Here is a 20,027-nt window from a genome sequence, read left to right as displayed (position 1 = left end):
TAAACAAGTTTTACAGAATGTATTAGGTAATCGTTAGCATATTATGAATGAAGATGAATTAAAAATGAAAAATAAATGATCATGAACCTAGTTAATAAACAACATTTTACATTTGTAGCATGATAGCTAATGCACAACTAATCTGAATTCATTGAAAACAAATTTACTGTAAGGGAAATAAACCATGAATGAATATAAATCTCTACTATTTCATTGTTGTGTTTAATCATACTGTATTATCTCTGTTATAGCTCATTTTTATACAAGCAATTTGGGAAAAAAGTGCTGTTATAATATCATATCCGTAGGACAAATTGTTTATGTTGTAGTTTTGGATAAATTTGCCGCATCATGTGAGGAAACATGAGATTACTATGGTACATTTTTCCGGAGCAACATCTAAATAGTGGAAGATTTCAGTGATATTTAATCCCATTGAGAACTATTTATGATATTAAAGAAACATAATTTATGACTTTTCATTTCTGTGGGCCGTTACAACGGGATACAGAATCACAGATACCGCTCAATTCAGACACAACTCTACTAGCGTTGGATTCTTCTTACAGTTTTAGCTATTTGAAAGTAACAGTCCATGATAAAGCAAAAGTACCACACTGATGTTTTAGGTTTGATGTGCTAAGCAATGTGTGTGTGTGTGTATGAGAAACAGTGTTTATTTAGCCAGTGTGTTAAGACCAGGAGTGCTGGGCCCAAAAGATGGACCCTGAAGCAACAGAAGAAGAGGGATGAAGTGTGAAGACCTCACCATTTGGTAAACGTGTGAAGGTGCGCTCACCTATATAATACACAAGGAGACAAACGCAGAGGCATTAGAAGAGAAGATACAGAAAGGAGCGGTCATCAGAGACAGCAGAAGACTTTGAAACAGTATTCCTCCATTATGAAAGCTCAATGATTTGATATTTATAAACTCAAAAGTGAAGCAAGGACAAAAGGACGTCTAGAAACATGCTGGGTGTGGAAATGTACCCTAGTTTGGCCCTGGGACCTCAGAGATTGAGCGACTGCTATTATAGAGGTAAGACAGAGTTCAGATCTTTCAGTGCAATGGAAAATCATAGAAGGAATGTGCATGAATTTAAATGAGAAACAATCCTTCACTCTTAAAAAATAGGTTCCACGTGGTGGTTTTCACAGCGATTCCATGGAAGAATCGTTTTGGGTTCCCCAAACAGTTGTTTAAAGAGACATTTTTTCTCAGTGTAAGAAATATGAAGAACCTATAAAAAGAGTCTTTTGTGCATAGGAAAGGTTCTTCATGTTCTGCCAATAAAGAACCTTTATTTTAAAGAGTCCTGAGTGCTTAGAAGAAGTCGCAAATATTAACCCCAGGGGCCGGTTGCATAAACTGCTTAGACTAGTCTTAAAAGTTAGTCGTCAATTTTTTTCTTCAAGACTGTTCTTAACTTTTTTAAGTCAGTTACATTAAAAGTTAGATTGGTCTAATTTGAATCAGAAAAGTAAGACTGATTACCTCTTGACTAATTGCTAGTGTGTCAAATTAGTTCTTAAGACACAGTCTAAACATAATGGCTAAATTTATGCAACTGGCCCCTGGTTTCACAGACAAGGTTTAAGCCTATAGTCCCAGACTAAAATGCATGTTTGAGCTGTTTTAACTGAAAGCAACTTGCACTGGCATATCTTAAAATATGTCAATGCCATTGTTTTGTCTCAAGATGCACACTAGTTATGTTTTTCTCTAGGGCTACTTAAATGTCTAATCCTGGCTTAATCTGTGAAACCAGGCCTTAGTGTTGAATAGAGATAAGCAGTGCATTAGAAGACTTTCCAGTATGTTTCACTGATAAAACACTCATCAAACCATTGTCAAACACGTCAAGACTTCTGAGGATTCGGCGTCTAGCTCTAAAAAAGGTTCCAAAATTGGCGATGCCAAATAAGAACCATTTTTGGTACCCCAGGAAACCTTTTAGTGAACCTTTTTATCCTCTAGTAAAAAGGACATTTTAATAGAACCCTTTTCCATTATAAAGAACCTGTTGTGCAATGCAAAGTTTCCATTGATGTTAAAAGTTGTACAGATATCACCATCTGCTTTCTGTCTGCCCGTCTCTCCCATAGATCGTGAACCCTCTGCACATGTGCCGTTGTATCCCACTACGTGTGACATGGCAGCCCGTGGGCTTCCCCCTCGACTGCTGCAGCCTCCTCCCGCCACTGCAGAGGCTCCTGGGACTCCACAGGACAATGTCAAAATGGAGCTTGAGAATGCGTCACTGTGGAAGCAGTTCAGCACAGTTGGCACCGAGATGATTGTCACTAAGAAGGGCAGGTGAGCACATTTTGAGTACGGAAAGAATATATCCATCAGTAAACACTACGACACATTTGGTCAAATTTCAATGTTTTAAACTTTCTCATCCTTCTCTGCTCCTCAGGAGAATGTTTCCACAGCTGCGAATGAAGCTGTCAGGGCTGAACCCAACACTGCGTTACATTCTTCTTTTAGACATTGTACCAGTTGATTCCTCTCGCTATCGTTTCCAAGACGACAGCTGGCAAGTGGTTGGCGGCGCAGAGGCTCGGCTGCCAGACCGTGTCTTCATCCACCCAGACTCACCTGCAACTGGAGAACACTGGCAGAACCGAACCATATCCTTCCACCGGGCCAAACTCACCAATAACACTCTGGACGCACAAGGATATGTGAGTAAAAAGGCATCTTTCAATACCCGTTTCCTATAATTTCCTTTAAATTTTACTATTCTATTATACTACATTTTGGTAACACTCTATAATATCTTTACAAAGATGTTTAAAAGTGTAATATGTCAGCAGTGTAATTTATTGTTAAAATGAAACAAAACATATATATATATATTTTTTTACAATACTTAAAGGATTAGTTCACTTTTAGATAAACTTTTGCTGATAATTTACTCACCCCAATGTCATCCAAGATGTCCATGTCTTTCTTTCTGCTGTCGAAAAGAAATTAAGGTTTTTGATGAAAACATCCCAGGATTTTTCTCCATATAATGGACTTCAATGGGCTCCAAACGGTTCAAGGTCCAAATGTCAGTTTCAGTGCAGCTTCAAAAGGCTTTCAGCGATACCAGACGATGAATAAGGGTCTTATCTAGCGAAATGATCAGTTTCTGCGAGAAACCGAGCAGTATTTATGCTATTATTTTACCTCTTATCAGACGAACGTGATCATCTCTGAGCTCAGCCATAACTTCCGCTAAGTGAGGTCAAAATACGAGCGTGGTCATAGATATATCGACCGTAGATGCCTCATTTTACTGATCCGTGCAGGCGCTAATGAGGCATCTACGTATACAACTATGACCACGCTCGTATTTTGACCTCACTTAGCGGAAGTTATGGCGGAGCTCAGAGATGATCACGTTCATCTGATAAGAGGTAAAATAATAGCATAAATACTGCTCGGTTTCTCGCAGAAACTGATCGTTTGGCTAGATAAGACCCTTATTCATCATCTGGTATCGCTGAAAGCCTTTTGAAGCAGTACTGAAACTGTCATTTGGACCTTGAACCGTTTGGAGCCCATTGAAGTCCATTATATGGAGAAAAATCCTGGAACGTTTTCATCAAAAACCTTAATTTCTTTTCGACTTTAGAAAGACATGGACATATTTGATGACATGGGGGTGAGTAAATTATCAGCAAAGGTTTATTTAAAAGTGAACAAATCCTTTAAGATGCTTTCTGTAATATAAAGTGGGTCCGGAAAAATATTTGTACACTCGAATGAGTTTCATTTTGTGGATAAAGATCAACCCAAGTTTGTGGGTGCAAACAAATGATACAAGACTTTTGCTAAATCTTACTTCCCTTTTCTGATTAACTTATATTTTTAAAATAAATATGCCACTAACGTTTGGCAACCGGTGAGTTTTCTAATGCTTTCTGTATTCATTACTGAACTGCTTATCTATTTGATAATTTTAATAAAATGCCATTTGGTTTGATATGGTGTGACTTTAGTACCCAAATAGTGTTAAGCACTATAAAATGTTTGTTCATGGCACAATAATAAAACTTATTATAAAGTGTTGTTTCATCATGACTTTGTTAAACAAAATTCCTCAGTACCTCAACAATACCACAACTGTAACAGTGATTACCCACTCTCTTTCTCTTAAAGATCATTCTCCATTCCCTACACCGATACCAGCCACGAGTCCATGTGATCGAGGCCCGTGATGTGCTGATGTGGGGAAGAGCCCAGCACTCTTTCACCTTCCCTGAAACACAGTTTATTACAGTCACTGCATACCAGAACAGCAGGGTGAACATTTCTCAGATTAATGTCAAATAATTTCAACACGTATTTAGCACACATATTTTTTCTCCATTAGTACATTCAATAAACTAATAATTTCTGACTGAAAACTATTTTTAATCTTATTATCTCCTAGATCACAGAACTGAAAATAAACTCAAATCCTTTTGCAAAAGGCTTTAGAGAGAATGGCATGAACTGCAAGAAGTAAGTTAAACACACATACACCAATTCATAGTTTTCACGTGACGTCACACGCTTATAGGAACGCCCACCTGGAGGGCAAAACAAGGCTTTCCAGGTTTATAGTCAGTATTAATGCAGTAAGACAGTGATATTAAAATACCAAATTCAACATACACCTTATTGATGATGCTTACGTTGTACAGGAAAGCAGATTAACACAGAATATTAATGCAACACGAGGTTGCTCGTGAAGTGTTTTCCCCATCGAAACCCATTATAAAGAAAACACTTTGTGTTCATATTCTTGGCTCATATACTCACCTGTATATAGTATGCATCATCAAAAAGGTGTAAACTGAATTTGATCATTAATATCACTGTTTTAGTACATTACGGCACTTTAAGGGTGGGTTGCACAAATAAGGATTCTTTAGCCTGTCGTCAGTTCACCCTTCGTCTGCTGCTCGATCAGCTCTTTAATTGTAACGGTTTTACTGCGTAATTAATCTGTGTTTAAAATTAAGTGATGCAACTCAATTTAAAATCCTTGAATAATGTTAAATTTTGCTTAGTTTAATCCTTATTGGTGCAACTAAGTGTTTTTAACGTTAAGCGTTTTAAAAAACGTCCCTCTGTTTTTAGTGACTGAAATACTGCAGCAGGTACTGTATATAGATCATAAGTGCCCAAAACTTGTATCTTGTTCACATCTTTTTGTTTTAAGATGGAAATTTGACAGGCTTGTGCTGCAGGTCTGTGGAGTTCTATGGCGGTTTTGCCCTCCAAAACTCTGCGACAGTCACGTGACTGAAAACTATGAACTAAGAACTAATAATTCACTAATAGTACACATAATTACTTATTTAAGACATCTGAAATGAGAGCGGAATATTTTTCTGTTGTTTTCCTCAGACAAAGAGAGGCAAGGCTGAAGAGGAAAACAACATGCAATCAAGAGGAATCTTTGGATATTGGTGAGGATAATAATGTATTATTTAGAATCTATAACAAGACACAAATGAAACACAAAAATATATAAGACATTACCCAGTTTTATTATATTCTCTTCACAAAAGAATACTTTAGTCAAAAAATGTACTTGGTTTCTCAAATATTGCTTCCCTGCTTATGAAACTGTTCTCTCTGCTTCCCTCTTTCAGAGTCATGCGACCCATGTGATTCCACTGAGCTCCTCCCACAATCGGTGGAACTCCCAAGCTCCGCCCTCTCCATTATGAACGCCGCCCTCCCGATGACAGACTCAGGTTTTCATACAGAAGTTCCAGACCAGACAGTCCTTGGACAAGCATTCTTGACCTCTGAGATTCCCTCATCAATGGAAAATCAACCACACACAACCCCTGAAAATAATGTAAACAACACACTGATGGACGGGTAAGTCTTTACCAGCAATTTTAATAAAAACTTTTTCAATGTTTTTGAGCAGGGTTATTTAAGATAGTCTTACGTTTTGTTACAGGTCTGGTCAAATGATGGGCCTTTCTGGATACACATCAACTTTCCCAACTGCTCATCTCAGATCCTCATCACATGAACCAGTGCCTTTGCCTCAGGCATCTTCCATCTATTCCATGGTGTCCTCTACACAGAACTCTGACCTTGAGCTGGCCCAGCCCTCCACAATTTCGTCGACACCCTCTATGTCCACATATTCCTCTATACCTTCATCAGACTATCCTGGTCTAAATTCCTCTACGACTATGCCCTCCTCTACAACCTCTCCCCCAGGCTCTTCGTACCCTCCCATCTCTCACTCCACCTACCACTCTATTCTTCCGACAGACCAATCCCAAGACAACCTAAGTCCCCATACGCCTACAAATCCACCTTTCCAATCTATCCCCCCCTCTTCTTGTCAAGGTTCTGGGTTAACTATTGACCCCGGCCAAAATCAGGTGGATGAGGGTGGATTGAGCTCATCCAATGAAACAACTCCTGCTATCCAAAACCCAAACCAAACAGCCTTTCCCTTCCCTCCAGTGCAGTCCTCAAACGACCCAGATCCAACATCCCCTCCATGTCAAAGTCTACCCCAATCTGCCCTATCCTTCCAAACGGTGTCACAGTGCAACCCTAACCCAATTCCCACCCCTTCTAACCCAAATATGACGCCAACAGCATTCCCCTTCCCTCCAGCAGCACAGTCCACCCCTAACTCTTCCAATCCAAACCCATCAGTTTTCCAATTTCCCCCTGTTCAACAGATCCCTAACCTCAACTTGAGTACCCATGGATCGACTCAAACTCCAACAACTGGATCTTTCCCAGTTTCCCAATCCTCAGGTCTGTGCACTTTTTCAGCAATTCCAAACCCAATTTATTCAACTACTGGATCCTTCTCCTTCCCTTCCACCAATGTTATCCATCAAGGCCCTATGCAGTCGGTTTCCAACACACTGCACCCTACCACAGCATACCCGGTCCACTCATTCCCTGCATCTCTGCCGAAACACACTACTCCTGGCCCTGTCCCAAACCCTGCACCAGCAACATCTCACACTTCTTACCACTTCCCAACTTCTATCCCATCTGCTCCACATCCTCTCCAGAATCTGACTCTGCCCTCATCCAGCTCATTCCATAGTGTCCCTGTGATCCCAAATCCGACCCAAATTCAATCTAACTTTACCCAGTCATACCCTAATCCGTCCTTCCCTCATATTCCACCCCAAGCGGGAAACCCCTCTCAAATCACCAACCAGTCCTATCCCCCAATCCAAACCTCAAGTTCCTCTCATTTAAATCCCCCAGTTCCTCCAATCTCAAACCATCCACAATGTCCTACCTCCTCAAACGCATACCCTTCTGTAGCTCCCACTGAGATAGGCACCTTCTCGCAGCTCAATTCTGCTGCCCCCTATTTGCCAGATATGGTACTGCACCCTTCCTTGCTCCCTCCTTTTGATCCCTCACTCTCCTCCTCTGCTCCCCCATCCCTTTATAACCCCTTTCCTTCCTACTCACTCCGCCTTTGCCAGGATCCTCGATCCTCCCTGCATTTACCCCTCAGGCATATTTATAGACAGCCACAGCATTCCCATGCTCATGGTCAAGGGCCCTACTTTGACCTTGGTGGAAGAGCAGTTTACTGAGGATAAACTGAATAAGAACATGTAAGGCAAAGTTTGTAAGGATACTGCATCAATGAATGACTTTGCTCTGAAAATGATGGAAGCACTGCACATTTTATGACCGCATTGGAGGTCATGTGAGACAAACCCAAACATTGTAGTTTAAAATGCAAAATTTCTTGACGTTTATGGTTGAAAAAGAAAATCTTAACTATGCTGTTCATGGGATTGTTAGAAGGTTTTTAGTATATTTTATCCTAACCGAAGCTTGATGAACTTGAATAATGATGTATATTTTTTTCTTAATTCTATTTGTATTCTTAAATTACAAAATAAAGTTTGAATGAGTTTAACTGTTTAAAGTGTGTGTGTGTGTGTGTGTGTGTGTGTGTATACATCAAACCCATATTATATGGTGGTCCCAAAAACTACTTGTAGCCTACACTTTTATACTGAAATTGTAGACTGTAAACATACTTTACAACACACCAGGGGTGTATTCCAGAAAGCTAGGTTAACTTACCGTCATATATACCTTGAACTCTCGGTTGATTAACCCAAACCTTGCTTACTCGAGGTATGCTGTTCAGAGTATGTTCCCGGTTAACACACAAGACATTCTCAACCGAGCAATGGATCAATGATTCACTAAAGAAACACGCTAAGAAAAAGCGAGCCACTACTTCCTCTTCTTCTTTTGTTTAATGGCGGTTTACATAACCATCTTAGTGCACATCGCCACCTATTTGGTGGTTGTGCAATTAATTTTTGCAACCTTTTCGTTTATTCTTTATTCACTAAGGATTATATTGTTTGTTTGATGTAGAGGTGGACAGTAACTAAGTACATTTACTTGAGTACTGTACTTAAGTACACTTTTTGAGTATCTGTACTTTCCTTGAGTAGTATTTTTTCTGGAAACTAATGACTTTTACTTCACTACATTTGAAAGACAAATATCGTACTTTTTACTCCATTACATTTCTATCAAGGCCCTCGAAGTAGAAAGTCGTAGCCGCTTTGAAAGTCAGTGGATGATTTGTGTTCTTCTTTAAAAAGAGATTTGTTTTTTTGCAGACAGCCTATCAGTAATCACTCTTGTAGGATCACATGAAGTTCAATGATTTCCTAGTATTTTTTGAACACTAATCAATTGATGGCAAAATAGAAGGCGGCAGTTCCCAGACTCAGTGCGCGCAACCATGGTCCTACTTCAGAAGAGCAGACGTGGATAAGTCTGAAAAAGTTCGACGACATGAAAGTGCACACAGAAAGCTGCCTCTCAGACTGCTTTCTGTGTACTGAAGTACTGAACTTTAGTCTATTGAAAACTAAAATCTTATTATAGTCAATTAAAACTAGACTAAAACTAAAACAGTTCAGATGCCTAAAATGTTATAGTCAAAAGACTGACTAAAACTAAATCCAAGTTTGCTGTCAAAATTAACACTGGTATGAAGTATGATTGGTCAATAGATTTCACTAATGATTTTTATAGATTTACCCGCCAAATTGCCATAGACTTGTGGATACAGCATAGGTAACGCATAAGTAACGTTCGACAATGATGTTAGTTAGCATGCAAAAGCGTAGTTGGGCTAAGAATGTTAACTGAAGTCCTTTCAGAAATATGTTTTTACATAATCCTGTCAAATAAACACAATGTAGAAACCTTTCTTTTCTAGTATGATTTTGACTTTGATAAGAGCTGCTAATTAATTGAATGCAGATCCATCTGTGATAAAATAAATAATACATATATTTGAATTTAATTAACATTAACACATTATCTTGTTATAATAGTTATTTAGAATGAATATATAATATTGTATGTTATATAACTGTAACTATATAACATATTTAGTTATATTAATAGAACTATATTAATTATATAAAACACATCTGAATACTTTAAGCACACTAACCCTGGGACATAACCTACTCTTGAGCAGGTTATGTTCAGAGATTGAGTTGCTATGGCTACTTGAAAGATACCTCCGTTTTTGGAACTGAAAGTTAAGGTTATCCGCTTACTTACTCTTAAACATACCCAGGTATGTCACATAACCTGCTTTCTGGAATACCCCCCAGTGCTCCTTATTCCAGTCATGAAATACAATCTATTAGTAAATATTATTTAATTGGTCAAATACTTAATGAGGCAAAAAGTTAACAGGTTAGTGTGCATTTGCAGATGCTCTATTATTCAAATTGTAAGATAAAGACACCTACTGAAACTCTTGACAACAATTAGGATATGGCTGATGCATTTTGCCAGCCAACCACAATAAAAGATAAGTGACTGATGCAATTGGGTGCAGATAGTTCAGAAAGAAAGAAGAAAGTATTACACATTCAAATTGATAGAACATGAGAATATAAAACAAATAAAATTAAACAAATAAAACACACATCTGTGAAAACAATCGTATTTTACCCATCTTGAGTGTCAGCTGGCCTTCAGGGTTGATTCCAGTTCTGCACAACATTTGCTCATGGTCAGGTGTTGAGAGTGGGTGAGCGTTAGAAACTGAGGAACAGTCATTAAAGTCCAGGTGATAATTACCTCAACCCCCTCCTTCATTTTCCCACCTCCATTCATTTCTCTTTCCTCCTTTTCCATTTGGTGATGGACAAAGAGAGGGTTTAAAATAAGGTTAGGTAAACAGCACTACACTCCAGCACAAGGGGCTGAGAGAGACACTTCAAATAAGTACATGTTAGAAAAGTGGTTTGATATATTTTATTCGATTTTCACACTGTTGTCGTTCTTGAACTGACAAAAACCACTGAATGTCCACTGAATGTTTCTGATGTGGATATGTTACAATATGTGGATATGTAAGGCAAACTTTTTTGCTTTGGAATAATTTGATGATTGATGAATTGTGCATTTTGATTCTAATGCAATTATATAAGACCAGACATGCATTAAGAAAGGGCCAAATTTGATTTCATGCTCACTTCAAATCTAAATCATCATCAAAAGTCCACTAGAAGGCACTGTTTTCCACATCTTAGAAGGACTTTCAAAGGCTAATGTCTCAAATGCATGGCAATCATTTGAGTTAGGATGTATTGAAAGTCTTCTCTCTCTCTTTTTTGACGGTTTTCTATCTGGCCCCTGAGATCTTATCTCTGAGTCTGCGGCGGAGCTCCTGTCTGAGTAGATCTCGTTCCTTGCGGATTCCCTGGAGCACAGTGCGGTTCTCCTGAGCCCTTCGCACCAGATAGGGCAGTGTGTCGTCCACTGATCCGTACGGCACTGACTTATACACAGAGAAACCATGCTGGGCTGAGAAGAGATGATGAATGTGATGGGTGTTCCAGAGAGGCAAGGAAATGAATACATTCAGTGCTACTGAATAAAATGAGACTTCTCACCTAGAGTAAGAGAGACATGGTCACACATGCCAAGCAGCTGACCGAAACAGACAGTGTTGCCGTCTCTGTGAAGCCCCAACTCGTCCATCCTGAAACACAGAAAGATCTTCTTTACACTGTCCATAATGAATTGTCAATGGAATGAGCGATTTAAGAAGGTGTACCGAGTCACTGCCTGTCTGACTGATTCTTCATTGTGAGTGGCCACAATAATCATATAGCGCTCGGGTTTCTCTGAAATGAGGTTCAGCATGATCTCCAGGCAGCCATTATAACTGCAAAAAAATGAAGACATTTAAAAACAAAGGTCCTAAAAGGATTTTCAGCACTTGCAAAACACATAATGCAAGGAGAAAAAGTAATTGTATTATATTTGAATAAATACACTATATTGGCAAAAGTTTTGGGACGCCCCATTCTTAATCCGTAGGGTTTAATATGGAGTTGTCCCACCCTTTGCAGCTATAACAGCTTCAACTCTTCTGGGAAGGCTTTCCACAAGGTTTAGGAGTGTGTTTATGGGAACTTTTGACCATTCTTCTAGAAGCGCATTTGTGAGGTCAGGCACTGATGTTGGACGAGAAGGCCTGGCTCTCAGTCTCCGCTCTAATTCATCCCAAAGGTGTTCTATCGGGTTGAGGTCAGGACTCTGTGCAGGCCAGTCAAGTTCCTCCACACCAAACTCGCTCATCCGACTCTTTGGACCGACTCTTTGTGCACTGGTGCGCAGTCATGTTGGAACAGGAAGGGGCCGTCCCCAAACTGTTTCCACAAAGTTGGGAGCATGAAATTGTCCAAAATGTCTTGGTGTGCTGAAGCATTAAGAGTTCCTTTCACCGGAACTAAGGGGCCAAGCCCAACCCCTGAAAAACAACCCGCACCATAATCCCCCCTTCACCAAACTTTACACTTGGCACAATGCAGTCAGGCAAGTCCCGTTCTCCTGGCAACAGCCACATCCAGACTCGCCCATCAGATTGCCAGACAGAGAAGCGTGATTGGTCACTCCAGAGAACACGTCTCACTGCTCTAGAGTCCAGTGGCGGCGTGCTTTACCCCACTGCATCCGAGGCTTTGCATTGCACTTGGTGATGTAAGGCTTGGATGAGCTGCTCGGCCATGGAAACCCATTCCATGAAGCTCTACACACTGTTCTTGAGCTCATCTGAAGGCCACATGAAGTTTGGAGGTCTGTAGCTCTTGACTCTACAGAAAGTTGGTGAATTCTGTGCACTGTGACCCTCAGCATGCGCTGACCCCGCTCTGTGATTTTACATGGCCTACCACTTTGTGGATGAGTTGCTGTTGTTCCCAATCGCTTCCACTTTGTTATAATACCACTAACAGTTGACCGTGTTATATTTAGTAGTGCGGAAATTTCATGAATGGACTTATTGCACAGGTGGCCACATATCACTGTACCACACTTGAGTCCACTGACTCAATGCGAGCCATTCTTTCACAAATGTTTGTAGAAGCGTCTGCATGCCTAGTGCTTGATTTTATACACCTGTGGCCATGGAAGTGATTGGAACACCTGAATTCAATGATTTGGAGGGGTGTCCCAATACTTTTGGCAATATAGTGAATATTATGGAAATAGTTTTTACTTATTTATATACATTTTATAGATGCATATACAGAAAGAGTAATGCATTCCCAATAAAATATCGATAAAATCACTATAAGAAATGTTCAGTCTTAAAATTCCCTGATATTGCAGGTTATTCATTCCCATGATTACTTTTTTCCATATTTTTTTTGTCATTTGGAGTCAAAGAATCACCTGACATTAGTATGCTCCCATGATTCATGAATTGGATCTGTTCGCCCTTCTTTTTGGGCCAGTTTTCTCTCTTTGTCCATGTAAGCACCTCTGACGAGTTTAACGCCAATACAGAAAGTCTGATCGATGGATGTCTGAATGGCATCAAGTAATAGATTCCTTGATTCCTGCATGTGAAGAAGCAAAGTATATCTGTAAATCCATTAGAGATATAGACTGGGGATTGTTTCAAGATTTTTTTTTTAAACATCACTAAATAATGAAGGTTTGTGGCAACCTTAAGGTAGCACTGATATGTGTTCCAGATCCAGGCACTTTGTTGATTGAATTTCTTCATCATCGCCATGGTGATGAGTGACAGGGCAGGATTCATGTAAGTGTACTCAGCATCCACCAGAACACGGACTTTATTAACACTTGCCTATAAACACAGCCATTCCCAGCATGAACAATAACTTTCTATCATTTTGTCAACTTGTATGTTTAAATGTTGGTACCTCTCCTATTTTGTTGAGTCTCCGAAGGCCAAATAGTAAGTGTGTGTTTTCACTCTCAGTCAGGCCAGAAAACATGACTTCCTATCGGTTGAAAAGAAAACCATCTAAAGCAATAAGAATGACACAAATAGCTGATTATAGTAAGCTTGTGGTGTGCTGCAGAAAAAAAGCTAAAATATCTGTACCTCTCCCTCCATGGCTCTCACAAGCAAGTTCAGATCATACTGTTCTGTCTTCAGCAGAGAAGTCATCTTAACCTGAACAGGGATTAATAGAGTTACTAATACTGCTAGTAACATTTGCACTTGTTTGAGCAGCATACTGGAATGACTTCTGAAGGATCATGTGACGCTGAAGACTGGATAATGTTGAAAATTCAGCTTTGCATCACAGGAATAAGTTACATTTTAGAATATATTCAATATTTCACATTATTACAGTACTTTTGATCAAATGAGTGCAGCCTTGGTGTGCAAATGAGAGTTCTTTAAAAATAAATAAATAAATAAATAAATAAAATATATATATATATATATATATATATATATATATATATATATATATATATATATATATATATATATATATATATATATATATATATATATATATATATATATATATATATATATATATATATATATATATATATTTTGGCTGGTAGTATCAGACAAAAAACCTTTATCTTTGTTCATCTCAATTCATAATAATCAATATTTATATTGGGATGAGAGGAAACACCCACACACAGCTCAGGGCTGACTAGTGCCGTGATCTTCAGTTGCATCATGGGATTCTTACTCCAGCCGTTAATGTGAGACATGTGGACACACTCCAGCATGGCTGCCAGGTTGTCTTCATATCGCTGTTCCCTGTCAAAGTCAAAGTCAGTACTTGCTGAGAATGAAATATTCTACAATCCCACCACTTAAATCAAAACTATATTGCAAACTACAACCCCAAATCAGAAAAAGTTGGGACAGTATGGAAAACGCAAATAAAAAAAAAAAGAAGTGATTTCTAAATTTACTTTGACTTGTATTTCATTGCAGACAATATGAACAAAAAATATTTCATGTTTTGTCTGGTCAACTTCATGTCATTTGTAAATATGCATCCTTTCCTGTCATTCAGACCTGCAACACATTTCAAAAAAAGTTGGGACAGTAAAGCATTTACCACTTTGTAATGTTGCCATTCCTTTTCACAACACTTAAAAGATGTTTAGGGACTGAAGACACCAAGTGATGAAGTGTTTCAGGTGTAATTTTGTCCCATTCTTCCTGCAAACAAGTCTTAAGGTGGGCAACAGTACGGGGTCTTCGTTGTCACATTTTGCGCTTCAAAATGCGCCACACATTCTCTATTGGAGACAGATCGGGACTGCAGGCAGGCCAGTCAAGTACCCGCACCCTCTTCCTCCGCAGCCAGGACTTTGTAATGTGTGCAGAATGTGGTTTTGCATTGTCTTGTTGAAATATGCATGGACGTCCCTGGAAAAGATGTCTTCTTGAAGGCAGCATATTATGCTCCAAAATCTCTATGTACTTTTCAGCATTAATGCCTTCACAGAAGTGCAAGTTACCTTTGCCAAGGGCACTGACACAACCCCATACCATGACAGACCCTGGCTTTTGGACTTGTTGCTGGTAACAGTCTGGATGATCCTTTTCTTCTTTGGTCCGGAGCACACGGCGTCCATTCCTCCCAAAAAATACCTGAAATACTGATTCATCTGACCACAGTACATGTTTCCACTGTGTGATGGTCCATCCCAGATGCCTCCGAGCCCAGAGAAGTCGACGGCGCTTCTGGACACTGTTAACATAGGGCTTCCTTTTGGCACAGTACAGTTTTAACTGCCATTTGTGGATGTAACTACGTATTGTGGTACTTGACAAAGGTTTGCCAAAGTAGTCCTGAGCCCATGTGGTGATATCGCTTATAGATGAATGACGATTCTTGATGCAGTGCCGCCTGAGGGATCGGAGATCACGGTTGTTCAGCTTAGGCTTGCGCCCTTGTCCTTTACGCACTGAAATTCCTCCAGATTCCTTGAATCTTTTAATTATGTTATGCACTGTTGAATGTGAAATATCCAAATCTCTTCCTATCTTTCTTTGAGGAACATTGTTTTTAAACATTTCAATAATTTTCTCACGTATTTGTTGGCAAACTGGCGATCCTCGGCCCATCTTTGCTCCTAAAGGATTAGACCTTTCTTGGATGCTGCTTTTGTACCAAATCATAATTACAATCACCTGTTGACATCACCTGTTTCAAATCACATCATTTAACCATTTTACCTCATTACTAGCCCTAAATTGCTCCTGTCCCAACTTTTTTTGAAATGTGTTGCAGGTCTGAATGACAGGAAAGGATGCATATTTACAAATGACATGAAGTTGACCAGACAAAACATGAAATATTTTGTGTTCATATTGTCTGCAATGAAATACAAGTCAAAGTAAAATTAGAAATCACTTCTTTTTTTTTTTTTTTTTTGCGTTTTCCATACTGTCCCAACTTTTTCTGATTTGGGGTTGTATTTCGCATCACTACAAATTCACCATAATTTATAGAATATCATTGTACAATATGGAACAATTGGGCAAAAAAGTCTGAGAAATGTATAACATGGAGCTCCACTGGGTCCCATGGTGCAGCTCTGCCTCTGGGCTTAGTGGGTCTCATGGTGCAGCTGCATATCTGGGCTCAGTGGGTCTTGTGGTGCAGCTCAGCTTCTGAGCTCAGTAAAGCCCCAAGTATGTTTCAGTTTTGACACAAATGCTTTGCAAAGGGCCGAGGCAGTGTTGTTCTCTTGTGAACAAATTAATTTGTGCAAAAAATTCAAGGTGGAAGGTTTTTTTTTTTTAAATAAATGATGTATGTTTTGTGTTTACAAAAATATGTCCTCATAAAGGCAAAAATGTAATTGATTCACTCTATGCTGTTTTATTAAAGTCAGATTATATATTTTTAAGGAAAAATCTGAATGTCTTACCCAGTGCCCTCTCCTAGGTCCTCTTCAATGGGGACGGCTAACATGGGGTGGAGCCCAAGCGAGCTCATCTTTTGCATGGAGTCTGCGATCTCACCTTCTGTTTCGCCGGCAACAAACTGAGCGTACACAGATGGGCGTACGACCATGGAGAAACCTCGCTTACCCAAAATCATCCTTGTGAAGGTCATTAGCTATGTTAGACAAGAGATAACAAGAAACATTACTGTAATTATGTTGTCTGTGTGGACCATCCTCTCCAGGACGCTATGCACTATTAGCCTGGTCTTACCAGACTCTCGTACATTTCATTTGTACAGAGAGTCTGGCCACTCTCCATTCATAAGCGTTAACTTCCTTGAAGGCGGGTACTCTGTTGCAGTTTAAAACTATTGGATCTGCCCAGAGCCGCTCTGGATCTGGCATAACCAATCGCTAACGTTTGGTCGTGACATATGTCATCTCAAACTAGCGCACAACATTAATGTCATCGTTCTCAGCCACTCCCTCTATTCGCTGATTGGACCGGTTAAAATTTGATCTGAGAAAACCAGAGATATACCGCAATCCCAGACGGAGTACTGAAGGAAAATTAAAATTGATCGGAAGTACGTAGGAGGGCGGAGCCAGGCTAATGCACTATATGACAATACATAAAATCTCAAGCATCAATTACAAGTTGTGATAACCTATATTCTAACCTACTACGGCATATGTAGTCCATTCGCCTTGGTACGGGTTGTTTCGAGCCATTCGTTAGTCTGGTAGTTTGATGAGAAAAATATGAAATGTAGCTGCAATAAACGCGTTAAGAATCCGTACAGCTGTAGCAGCGCAGGACTTTTATTCTGCTGTGCGGAACTGAGGAAGAACTGATGACGGAATAGTTTGATCTTTGGCTGACCAATCAGCAGAAAGGGGCGTATAATTCCCACGTGTAGAAACCGAATATTCAAACTGTTTATTCATTTTTCTACCTCTGAACGAAAAACGAAAAATCAAGCCGTAATCTCGGTTTTCGTTTTTCTGAATTTTTTTTTAAACAAGCTGTTTTTTCATTTTTCTACTTTCAATATTAAAATCAAAAATTGACTGAACAAATGAGACACGGATTTTCATTATACACCAATCAGACATAACATTATGACAGGTGAAGTGAATAACACTGATTATCTCATCATCATCACAGCATCTGTTAGTGGGCGGGACATATATTAGGCAGCAAGAGAACATTTTGTCCTAAAAGTTGATGTGTTAGAAAAAGGAAAAATGGGCAAGCGTATGGATTTGAGTGAGTTTGACAAGGGCCAAATTATGATGCCTAATCGACTGGGTCAGAGCATCTCCAAAACTGCAGCTCTTGTGGGGTGTTACCGGTCTGCAGTGGTCAGTCTCTATCAAAAGTGATCCGAGGAAGGAACAGTGGTGAACTGGCCACAGGGTCATGGGCGGCCAAGGCTCATTTTTGCACGTGGGGAGCGAAGGCTGGCCCGTGTGGTCCGATCAAACAGACGAGCTACTGGAGCTCAAATTGCTCAAGAAGTTAAAGCTGGTTCTGATATAAAGGTGTCAGAATACACAGAGCATCTCAGTTTGTTGCGTATGGGGCGGCACAGCCGCAGACCAGTCAGGGTGCCCATGCGGACCCCGTTAGCCACCGAAAGCGCTAACAGGGGGCATGTGAGCGTCAGAACTGGACCACGGAGCAATGAATGAAAGTGGCCTGGTCTGATGAATCATGTTTTCTTTTACTTCACGTGGCCGGGTGCGTCGTTTACCTGGGTAGCATATGGCACCAGGATGCACTATGGGAAGGAGGCAAGCCAGATACCACAGCACACCTTCAGGGGTCCAGTGGAGTCCATGCCTCAACGGGTCAGGGCTGTTTTGGCAGCAAAAAGGGGACCAACACAATATTAGGAAGGTGGCCATAATGTTATGCCTGATCGGTGTATGTCTGCTTAACTGAATACATGATGTTTACTAACCACATAACTTGTATTATCTTAAAACGCATTCTGGTTGAGTACCATCTACTGCCATATGGACATTCATTTGACACTCATTCTAAGCGATGTTTTGAGAAATGTGCTAAATAAACCTTAATCAATTAGTAATTATGAATAGTGACTTTGTAGGTTTACATTGATTCAGTAAGTTTGTTTCATTAGTGGTTAACCCAAAGATCTAGATGTTGCTGATGTTCTCACCTTACCACAGTTGTTAACCAGCACAGGGAACGAGCAAAGCCTAAAGACACCGAGGGCTCGGATCAGCTCCCAGAAACTCTTCACTTTGAATGCTTGAGGATCCTCAAAGGTCAGAAAGCCAGGGGACGAGGGGTTACAGAGGTCCTGACCGCGTCTGGACGCCAGGGACTGCGGGGGAGCCACACTCTTGAGCCGCACAGTTATGAAACGACTTAACACCGGAGGCCGAAGAAGAGAACACATCTCCACTGCTCGGACAATTGACAATAAGACAGGCTTTTTTTAATGAAACTCAGAAGTGGTGAACTATTGATCCCTGCACAAATCTAATCTTAAGAGTTGCAGAAGTGGCACATTGCAGCTGTTCTTTCAGCAGTGCTTTAATATTGTGCAATTTGAATGCTCATTCAGCTCATGTGTGTTGTATATATATATACATACAACCACATCTACATAAACAGACCAACACGATTTGGTTTCCACAGACAGACCGAACATCAGTGACACCTGTCAGCATTATAAACATGGGAAAGAAGCAGAAAAAGATTTCCTTTAGTGTCCAGCTCCGTAAAGATGGTTCTACCACAGAAGTGTGGCGAAAAGGCTGAAATTTTGAAAATAACTTCTCTCACCTGTAACTATTGATCCCAAGACCAACCGGTTGTGGTTATGCAGGTTCTGTGCAATGTTTCCAGTGCAAATAAACAGATAGGATGAGGGCAAATGAATGGGGCAGGGAGAGGGGAGGTTCGTTTTAGGCATGTTGGTTAATGACTGACGTGTCGTTTGAACTTTCGGACATTAAGGTTGAGGGGCAGATACATTATGCCCCAACTTCTTTAAAAAACTGACACAACATTAATAGCTACTTTTTTAATGCTTGGCAAGAAGTTCAAATTTGGTACACTTTGGCTTTGGAACCACACTCTTAAGTCACAGCATAGTCAATATTTTGAAAAAGCACTGAGACTACAATTGATTAAATTAATAATTACATACTCATTAGGATGCATTAAAAAAAAAAAAAAGATGCCAAAAAAATGCAGCAAAATGATAAGAAAGGGAAACGAGCAGATGTCAGACTGACCTTGGATCTTGGGAAGGAGACAGACACTAATGTGATGTGTTGGACAAAAGACTGTGCTAGACTTTGTCCCGAACAGTCGATACTTACAAACAAGAGCCAAAAATTAACTCCAAACACACTTTAACTTCTCACAGTGACTCTGAAACGTTGAGCAAAACAGCTGCAGAGGTCTTTTAACATCTTTAAAAAAGGGACTTTAACATTTTCTCTGTTTTATCAGCATTAACATCACACTTTCTGTAACAAGTTGGAAGCATTGACCCATTTCACATTAAGGGTTTCTCAGAAGAGAAAGTTGGGTAAACTTCTATAGCGGTGAAGGAGAGACTATATTAAATATATATTTTTGGTATTTGAATTTGCTCAAAAAGAAAAACTCAACAAGAGTGTTTACCCAACTTTCAAAACGAGAGAAAAATAGGGAGATTGATAACAGCAGAAGAAGAGAGAAAGATGTAATTTATGACATTGTATGGCAATATAATTA

At 39.8% G+C, this 20,027-nt stretch overlaps 2 protein-coding genes across 4 annotated transcripts; one reads left to right on the top strand and one right to left on the bottom strand.

Moving 5' to 3' along the window:
• Positions 1-972: 972 nt before the first annotated feature.
• Positions 973-7,596, top strand: tbx6 (T-box transcription factor 6; the record flags this gene model as incomplete). The annotated part of the gene is made up of 8 exons (XM_079801627.1): positions 973-1,042; positions 2,110-2,320; positions 2,427-2,694; positions 4,160-4,303; positions 4,434-4,504; positions 5,396-5,457; positions 5,644-5,878; positions 5,964-7,596. The coding sequence occupies 8 exons, from the start codon at positions 973-975 to the stop codon at positions 7,594-7,596; spliced, it is 2,694 nt and encodes an 897-aa protein (XP_079657753.1).
• Positions 7,597-9,700: 2,104 nt separating this feature from the next.
• prodh2 (proline dehydrogenase 2) lies at positions 9,701-19,631 on the bottom strand. 3 transcript variants are annotated; one of them, XM_079801630.1, is made up of 12 exons: positions 19,086-19,149; positions 18,454-18,960; positions 18,022-18,125; positions 16,247-16,437; positions 13,988-14,114; positions 13,428-13,499; positions 13,243-13,323; positions 13,023-13,166; positions 12,746-12,912; positions 11,124-11,234; positions 10,960-11,048; positions 9,701-10,870 (listed from the first exon to the last, which is right to left on the bottom strand). In XM_079801630.1, the coding sequence occupies exons 4-12, from the start codon at positions 16,432-16,434 to the stop codon at positions 10,689-10,691; spliced, it is 1,161 nt and encodes a 386-aa protein (XP_079657756.1). In that variant the 5' UTR covers positions 16,435-16,437; positions 18,022-18,125; positions 18,454-18,960; positions 19,086-19,149; the 3' UTR covers positions 9,701-10,688. The 3 variants fall into 3 exon arrangements, with proteins under 3 accessions (XP_079657756.1, XP_079657755.1, XP_079657754.1); XM_079801629.1 differs by lacking the exons at positions 18,022-18,125; positions 19,086-19,149 and adding an exon at positions 19,541-19,631 and having other exon boundaries at positions 18,454-18,701; XM_079801628.1 differs by lacking the exon at positions 18,022-18,125 and having other exon boundaries at positions 19,086-19,168.
• Positions 19,632-20,027: the final 396 nt, after the last annotated feature.

This window comes from Gobio gobio (genome assembly GCF_949357685.1).
Source record: "Gobio gobio genome assembly, chromosome: 20".
Lineage (NCBI taxonomy): Eukaryota > Metazoa > Chordata > Actinopteri > Cypriniformes > Gobionidae > Gobio > Gobio gobio.
This window is presented reverse-complemented; position numbering and strand designations above follow the sequence as displayed.